This window comes from Camarhynchus parvulus, chromosome 4, assembly GCF_901933205.1.
Source record: "Camarhynchus parvulus chromosome 4, STF_HiC, whole genome shotgun sequence".
In the NCBI taxonomy this organism is placed as follows: domain Eukaryota; kingdom Metazoa; phylum Chordata; class Aves; order Passeriformes; family Thraupidae; genus Camarhynchus; species Camarhynchus parvulus.
This window is the reverse complement of record NC_044574.1, coordinates 65,442,833-65,459,546: the sequence shown is the minus strand read 5'-3', so window position 1 is coordinate 65,459,546 and position 16,714 is coordinate 65,442,833. Positions and strand designations below refer to the sequence as shown.

The following is a 16,714-nucleotide window of genomic DNA, read 5'->3' as shown; positions in this document are numbered from 1 at the left end:
CACTTCACCGAGTCTCTAGTGAGACACTGAAGGTTCCTTCTCACACTGAGAATTATTCCCCAGGCCTTGGATAATGTGTGAGACACAGCTTCAAGCATTTCCACCACTGACTGTGTCACCTGAAGGGAAACTTAACCTGCACCAGCAAATACAAAAATCCCTTTAGTCCCAGCACTTCTCCAGCAATTCACACCTGACTCCCACCCTGATAATTTAATCTGTGGAGGCTTCAGAACTCTATTTATCATCTCTCCCTCTTCTCATTTACAAGACAGCTAAAGTTATCTCCACCTCCTTCTGCCTGGGTCCCATTACCCCCTTAATCCATTTAAATCCTTCCATTATTTTTTTTCCTTCTGCTAAATCCTCAGCTTCAAGGTCCTATGTGCCACCCTTGAATGTTTCCAAGAATATTCAGCACTAAAGTACTGGAGTGGTTTTTGCCAAGACTGAGTAGAGCCTTGCTGACAGTTAATCTTTGGCTTTTCTCCTGCTGCTTATGACTATGCAGCAAAATGGACTTTGGGCTTTTTTTCCACTCTTCTTGCAGGTTCAGGATCTCACCTATGAGGAAGTGAATAATGATTGGACTCAGTGATCTTAAAGGCCTTTGCCAACCTAAATTAATAAATCTGTGAATGGGTCTAACTGGTAAATTTGTTTAGTTGAATACAGCATGTCAACAATAGAACAGTTTTGTTTGGTTTTTCCCCCCAGAGGAACTGTATCATCAAATTCATGCTTTTTACTCTTTTAACCTCAACTTCATTTGTATTTTTTAGACCTTTTGTCATGAGACTTGTTTCCAAGAGAAAGCTAAAATAAGAAGATGTGTGTTGCTCTACATCTAAATACCCTTTTGGGCAGTGTGCTCCATAAAACAATCTCATAAACTCTCTGCTGCCTCAGCCAGCCCTTTACCTCCTCTCCCAGGTTCCATTTCAATTGTCTGTGTTGTAAGAACCTTAAAAGGATTTTATGAAGATGACACACACATGGAAACAGCCAGGACCCAAACCCTTTGATCTTGTGTCCTAGATTTTGACTTCAGTTTGGATTTCTACAGCATGCTAATGCCACAGAGAAGAGGCAGAGAAGGGGGCTGGGCAATGCAAGCCGAGTGGTAGGAGATCAGCTAATGGAAGATGCTCAGGAATGCACCACCACACTCAGGGCTGATGAAGGGCTCTTCCAAAGCTGTCATCATGTTCCCTGACACTGACTGGGCCAAACCAAATGCTACTGAAATCCAGACTCCTTTGGAAAAGTCTGCACCTGTCAGTTCAGGGCAGTTTTTTGTCCATTACCAAAAAAATAGGGAATTTGTGGAAGCTGTTCCTGTTATTGATATTACTACTCCTATTCTGGCTTATGACATTTCATAGGAACTGCCAACAAATATCCAAACTTTAGTATCTGCCCTGAATCAATTTAAGTACTTTCTGAATCTCTCCTGAGTTACCTTTACCTTCTGAAGTGTCAGTAAATCACATGGCTTATGTGTTTGGTAAGTGCAGAAATAACTGGTTTTCCCATTATGACACAGCAAATTCAATTTTACTTCAAAAACCCCTGATTTTTTCTTCATGTGGGAAAATAGCAAGTGGAAAAGTTGGTTGCTTTGATGCAAGTATGTGTCAAAAGTTTTGAGTTATTTTGTTGCATTGCATGAGGAAACATAATTTGATTCTTTCCTTTTCATTGCCTTTAAAAGGGATTTTTTTTTGGATTCCTAAAATCCATTAGAATAAACAGTCTGGATGATGAAAAACAGAGCGAGTTCCTTATTTAGGGGAAGGGAATGAAATTCTGCTTATCAAATGACACTAATGACCAAACTAAATTCACTTCCACACAAAATGCACATGCTGTTTTTCAATCAACATTAATTTGTCTTTCTCATTCTATTTTCAAAGTCTAATGGGACATTTCTAAGGATATATTTTAGCTGCCTCTTCTAGATTCAGAAGATCTGCAATTAATCTAAGCAAACTTATCCAAAATATGCTCTAAAAATTCTTCATCTCGCTGTGTCTCATCTGTGTTTAGAAATGTGTTAGAAGGGGACTAATCAAGTGGTTTCATAGATGCAGTGAAACAGATTAAAAACCTTTCATATTTACCCCTGTTGATTACAATTTGTCATGAATAATTTTATTTTCTGAGTGTCTACAAGAGTTTAGTAGCCTCAGCCTGGGAAAAAAATATAGTTTATATTGCAATTTTTTTTTTAGGATTATGCTGATTACTTGTATTTACTAACTTTGTGAGTACAAAAATGATTTTGAATAGTATGACTATTCAGCTAGACCTTGGTGGAGCAGTGGAAGATGCTGAAACAGTTTGGCAGGGGCAAAGGCCACAGCTGTCCTATGAGGAATTTTGCCAGCAAGGGCCACCAGGACAGCTCTGAACTTGCTCCTTCTGCTCCTGGCTCCTCCAGTGCTGCCACTGAGCTCCTGCAGGTGCTCCCTGTTCCTTCAGCCTCCTCATAAGAAAGGAAGATCTGTATTTGCTATTTTGAGCACACTTTATGCTAAGGAACAAAGATGGGCATGATTGCATTCCATATTCTCTTCCAAAGTGCTGATAAGTCTGGAAGCTGAGCTTATCTATAACCCCAAATTTGCATTTGATAGATGCAGCACCCATACAGGTAAGGAGATGGAAGGCAGAATGCTGCCCTGGCTTCACAGGAAACAGGCTGGGTGGGTGAAGTTTCTTTAAAAGGATGGGCAAAATGAAATCCTGCCATTTTCTCACTTCTGAAGTGCTGATTTACTGAGCCCCCACACACTGAGAAGAAGGACAGCAGTTAGAGCTAAGTGACCTGAGCAGCCTGCCTGCCTGCCTAAGGATTGCAGTGGAGTGCCTAAAATGCACAAATAACATGAAACTCTTGAGCCAGGGTGAACTAGATGGAGAGCAAATGTGTTAAAATGACTCATTATAGTGTCACAGTGTGCCTTCTTGCATGAAAGCTTTTGAGCTACTACAGGCTTAGGGCAGAAGTTTGTAAGAGCTTATACAGCAAAAAGAATTTTGGTTATTTATTACTCCTGGTTTAGCCTGAAGAGTTTATGCTGATTCAATAACATCAGTCAAACTTAGCTGGGTGGAGCAAGTTTATGCCTATCTTGTGTCACTGAAGTGGTACAAAATATTTTGGCAAACCTTACTTTAGCTTGCCATTTGACCAGGCATAAGAAAGGAGATAGGAAAGATTTACTATTTTTATTGTACTGATGGAGAAATAGAAGCAGGTAAAGTGACATGAGTTGCTCAGGATCACAGAGCAGGTCAGGGCAAGTGTTCAGACACTGCCTGTAACACAGACTGATGAAAACACTGAGATTATGTGAGAAATATACATACATATATATATATATTTATGTTATTTGTACACAAAATTTCCCAAAGTTCACAGCTTATTCATGTGGCACATAAAGCAAATGTTTTGTTAGGTTTCACTAGGTTTATACAGAATCTTGTGCCAGCACAACCTCTTTTCTAATTGTAGTTATTCTGCATATTCACATGTGAATCAGTTGCCTTAGAATGTAACAATTTCTTTCATGCCTGGTCTGAGAATGGTACTGAATATACTTCTGGACCAACTCACATAAAAAGTCACTTTCATGATTTAGTTTTCTCTTTAGACTTACTGCTATGGGTTCTTTTTCTTTCTACTCCACAGACATTTTCATGCCATCACTTAACAGCGTCTAAATTCTTCCCTTCCCAAGGAACAGACAATTATAATTTTATCCAACAGGACAACTTATCAACTGCAGCACCTGTTTTCAAGAATATCATTGCTTTAGTGTTAATTTTGGCTGGCCTTGTGCATTGTCAACTGTTATTAAATGGAATGGTGATGTTATAGCACAACTTATATTGCACAAATATTGGGTAACATGTTACTTCAAGGTAGGAGGAAGCTGAAGAAGATTCATGTTCCTGTACACACAGAAGTATTTAAAATTAGAATGACACAGGCTGGACAGACCACAGCACTCCAGAGCACTACACCAACATATATTTCTTGGATACTAAAAGCAGTTGTTTGGGATTTTTGGGGGTTTTTTGTGTAGCTGGCTAAAAATCGTGATGCATTTTGCAGACACCCAGCTAAACCCTTGCCCAGTAAGTATCAGAGGTTGAGCATCAATTATTAATCAGAAGATTCCTATCTTCCTCTGTGAAGATGCATACTTGTGTGTGTATAAATATTACAGATACATATAAAAAAGATGCTGCAGCAAATCTTTAAAGCCAATGCCTGAGTTTTGCTCAAGAGGCACAAAAAGTGCCTCCAAGCCTATCGACTAAATTTAGTGTGCAACTGGGAGGACGGTGCTCTCATGTCAGCACAGAGCAAGAAAAAAAAGCTACTCCTGAAGGAATTCAGAGCATTTAGACTGGTCCCCTGTTTTGAACAGTCACCTGGCAGAGTGTTTTCCTTGACAGAGTAGCAGTGAGGAGCACTGGTACCAACAGGATGATAGTAACACGCAGCAGTAGTAGATATAAGCACAGTTATAACTACATGTGATCCAAATTATATTTTCCAGCCATGGACAGCAGGTCTTTTGAGTGTATCTTAATTCTGTTATTAAGCTGCAAAATGAACATCCACCACTGCTGGGTATTCAATGCACACATGTATTTGTACAGAGGATGAGGATATGTGGATGCAAACCTCCTGCTTTCTCTTTTCTGTGCCTACAGGACAGACCCCGGCCCGTGTATCAAGGGACAGAGAATTGCCTTTTCTAACCCAAAGCACAATAGCCATTTCTCAAACAAAATGCAACTAGATTATATTGTGGTGGCAGTTCTGTAATGACCTAGAAATGAATGCTGTCAGCCTGGAAACTGGAACTATTTCCTTTTCAGGGAAAATGCGAATTCAGCTCCCTCCTCTCCTGGCCAACTGTTCCAGCCACCACATGATCCTATCCCAGATCTTTTGTTTAATTTTGCTTCAACTTAGTCATTCTTGCATCCTTTGTTCACAGAGCTCCAGTTTCAATAGATGGGATAGATAGTACTCCTACCCAAATTACCTGGTAATGAGGAAGGGTGAGGAAAGAGCTGAAAGGAACTATTATGCTTCCTGGCTATATTCTTATGTAAAAGAACACTATTACCTTCATCTATTGAAAATCGAAATTGTGAGTGCAAGTCCCTGATAAGTAGAGGGAAAAAAAATAAAAAAGCCAAACAAAACCAACCTGCATTATGTTCCTCTTTAAAAAGGATGAGAAGGAACAAGATGGAAGAGCTCAGGAAGCACATCCTCTTGGAGTCCATTCCCAAGTACGTGACTAAGTGACCAGCTTACTCTGAAGGATCAAATAAATTGTGAATAAGAACTAACCAGCCCTTTCTGAGGCCTTTCACATCCATCCCATTTAGGAGCTGAGGGATTCTGACCTGGGGCATTGGATGACCAGCAATGGATGGATGGATGGATGGATGGATGGATGGATGGATGGATGGATGGATGGATGGATGGATCAGAGACTGGCTGTGGCTGCCAGACTGGACACAGGCCACTCAGGATCAGGACTTCCAGGTGATTTTGTGGAGGCATCTTATACAATACTGACAGTCCCAAGTGCATCTCAGCCTAGACAGAATTTAGGACTAAGACCTGAAACATCAGCATCAGAGGAATGCTTTTGCCTGAATACTTCACGTGATAGGATTTTCACTATTTGCTTGGGAAATTATAATTTTTTATGTTTATGTTCCTATGTTATCCTAAGTCTGCACTATCTTTATTTACCATCAACCTCACTAATTTTACCTGTCAGAGAATGAAAGCGTCTGAATTAAAGGATAATGATGCATGAAAATCAGTAACTCCAAAGTTACAAAAGCAGTCAAAATGACTACTCCGTGCTTAAGCAGATAACCACGCCTCAGGCCCACCCTTGCAAAACATTTCTTTCTGGATGTGAATCACTGCCTGCCCAAAGCTCTCCCCAAGACAGGAGGAGCTGGGGAGGATGTGCAGCCCCGGCTCCGAGCTGGCTGGGACGTGCGTGCACCCCGACCACACGGGGACCCGCAGGCTGAGTCACGCACCGACCATCACAGAGGGAACGGCGCTCCCAGCCACACACAGAGCCAGCCAAGGTTTGTGCACACACGGGATGGATCAGATTCTGATGGCTTCAGATGTGATCCGTCGTGTTCTCCTGTCCATCAGGACTGCCTGTTTCTGCACCCAAGGAACATCATACTGAAACTGGTGAAATAATTGAACGGCACGTAGCAGCCTTTCCTAACGCTCTGCAAAAGATGTGGCAAATCATAAAAGATTTTTGCTTAACCCAGCCCCTCAGGTTTTTCCATTGTTACTGCAGACTTCTTAATGTTATAACTTTTTGTGCAATCTTTTCACTCAGAGTTTCTTCTTTCATTAGCCTTAACTGGCTAAATACAAAACCATACCTAAAATCATGCGCAACACAAACATCCCAGCATTTCAAATCAGGTGCCTCCATGTGGCTCAGGTCAACCAGGAAGGTTCCTATAGCTTCAGACCACTGAAACAAAAAGTATAGAGTGTTTTTGAGTTGGATTTTTTTTTCCCAGATAGGAAATTTTGCTCTGTTTCATCTTCTTTTAGGCCTTATCTGTCAGCCCTGTAGCCTGCAAGGTTGCAGCCAATTAGATCATGGCTTGTTTGCTATCTGTGTCACACTAAGTTATACAAAACCACAAAAATAAGGTTTGGTTCTTATCCTGATACTGTCTCATTAACTACAACGTTGCACAATTGTATCAGAAATAATCTGACCCTCAGCTATAATAATTCACCAGGATGATGTCATCTGAGCTGTCACCTTAGGTATAGGAGGTACTACACAAATAATCTTGATAACAAAATGCCTCACTTGCTTTTGAAGGTTGACTTCAGGGTCTTAGTTTCTTGTGTACAGATGAAAGATTGTGGCTGCTCCTCTTCATGACAACCTTGGGTTTTTAACCCTTTGAACTTATTTTAAAGATTTTTTTTTTCTTTTTTCTAAAAAAAAAAAGGATTTACCGCTGAAAGTGTATATGCTGTTGCTTCCTAGTAGTAATTTGAGGGGAGGGTCAGTGCAAGGCCATTCACCTTTAGCTTGTACATAGAAAGTTTTTGAAAGGTCACGCTTTGGACTTTGCAAGCTTTTGCCTAATCATACTTTAGGCCTGCTGGTTTTTTTTTTTTCCTAACTTCTGTTCCTCTCTTCCTTCCCCTCTCCTTCTTCCATTTGTAATTCCAGCAAGTTTTTCATACTCCTGATGTCAGCTGTAGGAGTGATAACCTGAAGGGAAACTTAGCTGAGATACAGTGCCCACCAGTCAGTTTTAGGGGGTCAATTATTTCATGTCCTCTGTACCACGCTAAAATCAAATTATTGTCATCTGGTTTGGGATTTATGTATTAGCACAGAAAGGTTAACTATTTGCACAGTGATTATCTATAACTCCATCATGCTAAATATCTGATTTTAGCAAACCATGCGGTTATTCCACCTGCTTCACAATATTCACGCTGGATGTTGTGAAATCTGACAGCGCCTTTTCATCTAAATTGGGTTCTCACTTGTGTCTTGGTCATCAGAACGCAGAAGTTGCACTTTCCCCTGCATCTCATCATTGTCCAATTTCTTTGTTTTCCTCCTTGGGTCACCAATCTAATGCTTGTGCCAAGATCTCCTCCTTAACGTGTTGAATCTGTAATTATTTCTTGTGGGTTTTTACCTTTTTTCCTCTCTGTCAACTTCTGTTTTTTCTCTATCCTGCTCAGCAGACTAGAGCTGCAATCCCATCACTCCAAACATTATCTGTTTCTATCCCTTTATTGTTAAAAAAAAAAAAATGAAAAAAGAAAATATTTTACAGTTCAAAGTCTCTTGAACTTGTATTAGCATTAGTTTTGGAAGTCTTGAGTTTCCACAACATTTCGAAATGGAAGGGTGGTGCAGCTAGGAAGAAAAAAAAAACAAGCCTAGAGAAGATTATTTACCTAAAGTGTAGGGTTAAAAAAACCCAACCAAGTCAGAAAACTTAAAAAACCCCAAAACAAAACAACCACACAGCATTTTCTTACTACTAATCTTATTTCTGTTTCTCCCCCACTCCCCATTGCTCTGCGAATTTGTAATTCACTGCTTCCAAAGGTTCTTCAAACTTGTTCTACTGGTTTTCAGAAGCAGACAGACTTGTTTTTCTAAGCTCTTCAGTACACCAACTGAATTTATTTAATTTTTCATTTTGCTCCTGCAAAGAACCCCGGGATGCTCCTTGAAGGGCCCTAAATCGATGACTCCGTTGTATCCTATGGTTATATTCAGTGTGTACTCCACAATGCCATAATTACCTGGTGTACAAAACCATACAGAGCCGTGCTCAAATGAAGGCACTGTTTAACAACTGTATAGACCTTGATCCTTGATGGAAAAGTGCCTTATCATAACTAATGCAGCCAGCTGCAAGGGGAGCAAATTCTAATGAAAATCCTTCCCTTGCTCTATCACAGACAAAGTAAAGGAGGAGAGCGATTGCTTCGCTGTCACAGGTGGAAGGGGCTTCACAAGGGCCTCGTAAAGGTGTCCTGGAGCGAGATCCACCCTGTTTTCTTCCATATCAAAGTTGTCCTGGAGAAAGTCCTACCCTGGTTTCTCCCATATTAAGGTTCCAAGGGTTGGTAGGGATTCACCAATTGGAAAGCTCAAGGGTCACTTGAACGTGGCAGGATGTGGGATGCCCCTTTGGAGCTGTCAGAGCCTTGGAAACATGATTTTTGCATGTGTGTAAACCCCGAAGCATAGTTGGGAAGGCGGAAAAGGTTCAGGATTGCCGCTACGATCTGGGGAGGCCGTCAGGGTAATTAATGGGAGTTCTGTCTGACACGGGTCGGTCCGGGGCACGAGCAGAAAAGGCAGCGAGAAGATCAAGCTCTGAGGTCCGCGCTTGGCTCGGAAGGCGGACTCAGCCAAGGGCCCGTGCCAGCCCCGCGGTGAGGGGGCTCGCCCCCAGCCGGGACCTTTTCCGCCCGAGTCCCGCGGCCGCGGAGCGGGGCCGGGCCGGGCCCGCGGCGGGAGGCGCGGCCGCCCCCTGCAGGGCCGCGCCGGGAGGCGCCGCGGGAGCGGGCGGGACGGGGGCGGCCCCGGGGCCGGGACAAAGCCCGGGGCGGCGGCAGGGGCACCGCCCGTCTCCCTCCGCCCCAGATGTCCCCGCCGCCGGAGGGGAAGGGGGCGGGCCGAGGCGGGGCCGGGGCGGGCGGAGCGGGGGAGCGAGGGAGGCGCCGAGCAGGGAGAGCACCGGGCGGGCTGAGGCGGCGGCGGAGCGGGGTGGCCGCGGCCCTGGCACGGCGGCGCCCGGGGGCGGGAGCCCAGGGGCCGGGCGGAGGAAGAGGAGGGGCGCGGGCAGCGGCGAGAGGAGCCGTCTGGAGCAGCCGCCGCGCCGAGGCGGCCACGGAGGTGTGCGAGCGGCGGGAGGAGGCCCCTGCCGGGCGGGGCTGACACCGGCCCCGGGGCTGGGGGTCCCCGCCGGGCGCGGAGCGGGTGCCCGTGCGGAGCCGGGCGTGTGCGCGGCGGAGGGCGGCGGGCAGAGCCGAGGCAGGGCTGGGGCGCTCCCCAGCTGCTCGGGGCTCCCCGCAGGGGGGGGTCGCGCTGCCGGGCGGCTCCGAGCCGTGCCTGCCCGGGCGGGCAGGGCTGAGCCCGGGCCGGCTCGGGCGGTGGCTCGGGGTGCGCGGTGCCGGCGGGGCACGGGGCGGCGGCGCGGGTGCCACGGCGTGACCCCGGGGCTGCCGGGCGCCGCTGCTGCCGCGAACAAAGAAGCGTGCGGGGAGCAGCGCTGCCCTGCTGCTGCACAAACTCCCGAAAACGCCCGCAGCCGGCAGGAGGAACACGGGCTGAGGAGGGGATTCGCTGGAGAAGCCTCGCTAGGAGGAATGTTTCTAGGATGGAAGGATATAGTCGGTTCTCCTCGGGAGAAAATGCAAGACTTGCTGTGGTTTTGAGGCCACTGTCATATCTGCTCATTGTTTGTTGTTGGGGATTTTTTTTGCATGTGGCTGATCACGTCTCGTAACGACAAATTTTCTTTAAAACGGCTCTCTTGATGAATTCAACAGTATTAGGAAGAATAAGGAATACGAGCCCTTGACTTTGGTCTTTGTTGTCTGCGTTTGCAGCTGACTGAATTATGACTTGCATGTAGGGTTAAAAGTGCTGTCTCCTTTATTTCAGAGCTCTAGGGGAAGATGTTGTCTCTTCTGACATCTTGCGATTGAGATACCTGAGAACAGGTTCAGTAAGAATCAAGTTTCTGAAGAAGACACTACGAATGTATTGAAATAAGGAGCTGTAAACAATTTTTTCCTCCCTGTCGCTTGTGCTGCATAAGAAACCGTACTGTGAAGCGCTTCTCGGACACTCTCCCAGATGTATGAGGTGTGCAAAGCTCACCAGCCAGACTGGCTGCTTTAGTCAGTGGTACTTGCCACGTTTGTGCTGTGTATATAGTACTCTGAAGAGAAATCGCTTTTTTTATGAAATTCCCAGAAGGAACATTTTCTTATGGACAGCTTTTTCTGTATGTATATCCAGAGAGATTAATGCCTAGAGTTGAAAGGCGTTCAGTATACACTGCAAAGTTGGCTTTCCCTCAGCTTTTCCAGATGTATTGTCTCCCCTGTACGCCGGGAACACGCACAGCTGCCTGAGCCACAGATGCAGCCATGGAGCTGCGTGAACTCGTGAGCCACGCCAGGAGTCTCGCCCAGGGCTGGTCCCAGCCGCCGCTGCACGATGTCAGCTGAGCTGTGATGGTGCCGTGCTGATCCCAGCACAGGGCACAGATGGAGTGACAGCCGTCCTGCAGAGGAGAGGCTGCTGAGTTCTACCCTGAGCAAGGGTGCCCGGTCGCCGTCACCTCTGCCAAGTTCTGCGCGCAGGATCGTCCCGTGCCGGGTGAACGCGCTCCTGAGATGCTGAAGATGCGCTGCAGCTTATGACACATCCAGGAGAAGAAGCTTTATAAAATGGCTCAAACCAGCTTGCTGCAGGGAAAGCAGTTTTACTGTAGGGAGTGGGTTTTCCACAAGCTTCAGCACTGCCTCCAGGAGAAAGCGAGCTGCGGCAGCAGCGCTGCCAACAAACCATCTCTTGTAGCCAATCCTGGGAATAACAGCGGTGTTGTCTCCGGGAAAGGAGCTGCCTGGGGTGTGTTGTTGGTAGGAGGGCCCGGCAGTGGGAAGACAGCCCTGTGCACTGAGTTACTGTGGCCAAGCTCACCTGCCAACCTGCAGCGAGGCTTGCATCGCCAGGCCCTGGCCTTCCATTTCTGCAGGGCCCAGGACTCTGACACGCTCTGTGTTGGAGGCTTTATTCGAGGTTTAGTCACACAGATATGCCGCAGTGGACTGATCCAGGGATACGAGGACAAACTAAGAGATCCTGCTATTCAAAGTCTCTTGCAGCCCGGGGAATGCGAGAGGAACCCTGCTGAAGCGTTTAAAAGGTAAAAACAAATATAAAAAAAACCAACCCAACAAAACAACCCTATTGATAACAAACTCAAAATAAAACAAACAAGAAAAATCTGCTGTTTAGGTCTTCCTTCCAGTGAGCCTAAGATGCAGGTAGTTTAAAACATGTTTGTTTCATGGCTCGTTATCTCTCTCAGAGCGTGCAGACTTACCATGGAAAAATCTAACTTTGTCGTTTTAGCTGACATAAATAAATATTTACTTTTAAAACAAAGTTTATTATTAATAGTGAATTTATTTACATTTGTATGTTAGTACCCTCAGATGTAACTGGATGTTTTGGAAAGACTTGAAAGTAATTGACTTCAGAGTGGAAAATATCTAATCCATGGTCTCTGTGTGCCATAAAGGTAGGGCAGTTGTCCTTCACAGACCTGGAACAGACCTTGCAGGACCCTTGGAAAAGCTTCCAATAACATGCTCTGTCTAAGAGGAAACTGGGCTAATGGATCTCTGGGTCTGGTCCAGCACATCAGTTGTATGTTTGTCTAAAAATATGTGGTAGGAAAATGTCAATTAACTCCTTATGTTTCTTCTCACAATATGCACAGATTGTGTCAAATCTTTATTGCTGCTTCTTCTGTAACTACTTCAAAGTGTTGATGGGATCGGGAATTGATCAAGGAATTGATCACCCTGCCCCTTAAGAGGTTTGTCAGCTGTCTAAGCTGAATGGAAAAGGAACAGACTTTTTTTATTAGTGTTCCTAACAAACCATAGTCTCCTGAGTATGTCACTGGTAATTTCTGTGAGGATGAGAGTGTATGAAAGGATAAATTACATGTATATAAGTGTCTATCCACAGATACACTTAGAACAATGTGCAGTCTTGAGCACAACCTGTGTCAGCCTGTGTCTATTGGTCTTTATTCCTTTGGGTCACAGTGAGGGAAAATTCATGAAGGGTAAGGCTTGTCTTCATCAACAGAGCTTCACTTGAATGTGTTGCCAGCATAAAACTTGTCTGGAATATTGGTTAAACTGAATTTTTTTTGGTACTGTTTAGTGGTGTAACTTTTTGTGGTACTAGAGGGTTTATTGCCTGTTTCCAGTATAAAATTCCTCTCCTCTATTTTTTTCTTTCCTGCCTCCTAGGATTGTGGAGGCAAGTGCTGAGGTTGAACTGTGGTGCTTGCTCTCATTGTCATGGTGGTGTAAAAGAGCCTTCTAGTTCTGATGGCTGTTATGTCCTTGCCTGCTGAATAAACAGGATGCATGTCCACATTGTTCTCAGCATAGTGTCTTAAAACAGAGAGTCTAAACCGAGACTAGTTCTGGATTTTTTGTTTGCTACTAAGTGAATATGCAACTTCTAACAGCTATTAGGGTCCTAATTTCAGAGGTATCAAGCCCTCTTAAATTCTAATGAATAAAAACTGTGTGCAATTTAGTGTCTATAAATGGAATAGCAGACTGGCCATCTAGCTTCAGGCAGTCTTTTTAAATCATGAAAGTGGATTAATCTGGTGTGTAAGAGCCTGTTTATGTTTAAAAGTCTATTACAGGGAAATCTGACTAATTTAGTACAGCAAAGTTCTCAGTAAGAGCTGGAATCCTTCCTCTTGTGGAAGTGATTGCTTACTGCACAGAACAGGAGCTAGGTAAATGTCTTTAGACAAAAATGCAACCTAGAAATATAAAATACAAGAGATACTTGTTTAGACTCATTTTTATAAACATAGGGTTTGAGGAGGTCAATATACATGGTTCTTGGATTTGTACTAGAAAAATAAAATAAGCACAAGATCCAGCAACGGTCATTTCCTTCTCAAATTTTGCAGCACTGATTGTGAACTCCTGGTATTACACCAGAAATACTTAGGGGGTAGTACAGCAGCTTCAGTCAAGGAGATTTTTCTTTTCACCCTTCCTGTATTCCCTTGCTCCCACTTATCCTGACCTCCTGCTCTCAAAAGCGGCTGTGGTGGCTGGTCTTGGTTCTCGTGTTTCAGATTTAAGGGAGATGAGGTGTTGGAGACAAGGTGCTGTGCAGGGAATATAAGTTTTCAGCACTGTGGCAGGGGACCAGGAGGTGGCTGCTGACAGCAGCCCCACGAGCTTGTTCTGCTGGGTGATACAATCTCTGTCCACAAACAAGAGGCGCTTGGCCACCCCCTCCCCACCATCAGACCCCTCAGTCATTTGTTTGATTGAACTTTTGCTAGTGTATGAACCGTGCAGGGAATGTTTAACAAAACTATGATTTAGCATGTTCCGTGGTTTCTAAGACTTGCCACTGAGCACTTGGATCCTGGGCTCCGGTGTGTTTAGAGTTCATGTTAAGTGGAGGTTGTTGGGATGTGAAATGAGTTCTAGGAGGACTTTCCTGTCAGATGATTGCATCTGTCATTGTGTAAAGGCACTGAAGAAACACAAAGTGCTTCATCGATTCTTGCCTTATTTTAGTTTATTCAGTAGAAGAGGAGAAAGATTCTTCTTTAAAGGCACTGTCAATTTTTTGCTCTGCTTTTTACAGCTGCTCCAGACCCAGCCATGTATTTATTCATGTCCTAAAATGGAAAGACTTCTCTTCATAAGTGCTAAACAAGATGATACCACTCTATTTTTGTGCTGATTGTCCTGGAAATACTGAGAAAGAAAAGCTTCTTAATGTCTGGTAACATGCTAGTTTATAAACAATGTAAAGTTTGTTAGCTAAAATGGTGACATGTTTTCCTGAAGGATGTTTCTTAAATAGATTTTCAGCAGTCCTGATGGTCTTAGTGATACATATGCAAGCAGCAACCCTCAGAGTTAAGACGTTTCTCAGCTCTTTAAATGTCTCCTCTTAAAAAGTTCTTATGCATTTATAAGCTTTAAATGCCCTAAAAATTCTTTCAGGGGCAGATCTTCCAAAGAACCAGAAAGGCTGAATTATACAAATGTATTTAGCATTTTGAGTTTGTTGCTGCACTGACAGCTGAGAGAAAGAACAGCTACTTACAGCACTTTTCTTATCAGGCACTCAGTGCTGGAGCAGAAAGCAGCTTAAAATGTGAGTGCTGAACCCTCACACTCAGATTTTCAGTGAAAGTAAAGCAGCAGAAGGGAAGGAAAAGATGTTACAGACACCAGAAGTTAAGAAATGATGTGACAAAAAAAGAATTTAATTCAAAAGGTCCATGAAGCTCTTTTTCCCTGTTGATACAGAAAAGTTAAATTCTGAATAATTTTGTGATGCTGTCTCTAGGGTTGTTTTGGTTTTGCTGCAGCAAGTTTGTGCTTCCAGTGATTTGGTAGGAATACAGGCAGATAGCATTTATCCAAGGCCACGAGGGCATAGAGCAGCTCTGATACACGCTGTGGAGAGTGCAGAGATTTGTGTAAACCAGGCTGTAGAAAGGCGTTTCCCTTATGTTCCTGGTTTATGTTTGCCAGACAGAGGAGATGACATTAAACACCTTCAGACAGTAGGGAAAGGCACATCATTCCCATGTGTTGTGCTGCAGTTGGGATTGGTGGTGGCAGGCAGAGCTTGCTTCATTCACAGCCCAGAGAGTGTCTGTCACTGGAAATGTGGGCATGGTTCACCCTGCAGAGCTGATTCTTTTTTGCAGCCATTGCTCTGGAGTTTGAAAGATACCCAAGACCAGAAGATACTAAATAACATCATGTTTTTAAACTCCTACCAAACTCACCTTCAGTGTGTGTTGATCTGGTACAAACTTAAACTGAACTTCGAATTTTGCTTGGGTGTGTTGCTGTAATTAATAAATCACCAAAAAATGGTAAATTTCCACATCTCCCAGCAGGTTGGTGCAGGTGGAGGTGCTTTGCTCTCACTCACAGGTGAAGTTTTTTTCCAGCTTCTGGGTGTCTTTTCAGGGAATTTCAAATCTTGTCAGACTTTTCACATCCTTATTTCTCACATACTAAATTTGGGTCAATGGTGTCCAACTGATTTTCTGCTTGTGAGATATCCTAACATTTTATTACTAAAGTATTTCTCATACAACTACTTTAATGTAAGAGGGTCTAAGTGATTTTTATCAGGAAAAAGAATGAAGCTGTGAATTCAGATTTCCACTCTACTGCATTGCTAAAGTTGCATTCCCATGCAAGTAGATGTCCCTGATCAATAGAGACCCAAAAAACCCAGAAATTTAAAAGAAATAAAGCACAAAACCAAATCAGAAAGAGCTGCTGAACAAATCTATTACTCTTTAAGAGCTTCACAGAAGTTCTCTGAAGCTGATGTTACATCTCTCTACCAAAAGTGAATATAGGGAAGCTGTATCCCAGAGCTTAAGTATGTATATATATATATATATTTTTTTTTTTTTCAGAAAGGACACCAGATTCTATGCATGCTGGTGCTGAATTCAGTGCAGTGGTTCCTTTTGCAGATTCCCAGACTATCAGAGCTTTTCTTCTGTTTCTAATTCCTCATCTCTTCATGAGCATCAGATTTGCCTTGTGATTTAACGTGGCCAATAATGTTGAGTGATTAATACTTTTATAGTTCTCTTGAATATGCAAATACCTGTAGACTTGAGTGTAAGAAAGAGGTGTGAGAGGTCATGTAAGGTTCTGTGCTGACTGCAAGTTTGAAGCAGGGGTTCATGTTGATTAAATTTGAAAGCCGTGTATGAGTTGTGTGAGTCAGAGCCTGTGCCAATTGCTGTTATCTATGTAAAGTTCCTTCTGCCTGCTTGGAGAACTCCAAAGGGTTGAGCCTCTGGTGTTTTGTCTTTGGCAATGTAATGGAAACCTCATAAAGGGCAGAATTCAGAGGAAAAACCTCTGAGTGCCAGCCAGAGCTAACAAGCATTTCCTTGCCCCAGCCCTTCCCCTGTATTGCCTTTCCGTGCTACTAAGTTATTTATCTTTTTCTTCCCTCTTCCCTCAAGAGTCGTGTATCATCAGAAAGTTGCAAATTGTAGGTGATAGAGTTTTTACTCCTATCTAAATGATATGGGAATAACAAGTTTTATTCCAAGTTCTGGATTCTTTGTCTGACAATGTAGAAAAACAGTGGTTTGTTCAGCAAACCTTCTGTGACTTTTGTCCAGGGACTTTCAATCTGCAGTACTGAAGTGCATTTTTCCTGCTTAGATGAAGGAAAAGATTCAGACATTGAGTTGTAAACGATGACAGATGAAGTGTGAAGAAGCTGTTCATTTTTAGAACTCTTTGTACCATCTTTGAAGTCAGTAA

The 16,714-nt window shown here is 43.7% G+C and overlaps 1 protein-coding gene across 1 annotated transcript in view; it reads left to right on the top strand.

The window, feature by feature from the left end:
• Positions 1–9,332: 9,332 nt before the first annotated feature.
• ANKRD50 (ankyrin repeat domain 50) overlaps positions 9,333–16,714 on the top strand; it is a 40,609-nt gene continuing 33,227 nt past the window's right edge. The window contains 2 exon segments of the mRNA XM_030947054.1: positions 9,333–9,485; positions 10,257–11,529. Coding sequence (XP_030802914.1) covers positions 11,051–11,529 — 479 coding nt within the window. The 5' untranslated portion in view covers positions 9,333–9,485; positions 10,257–11,050.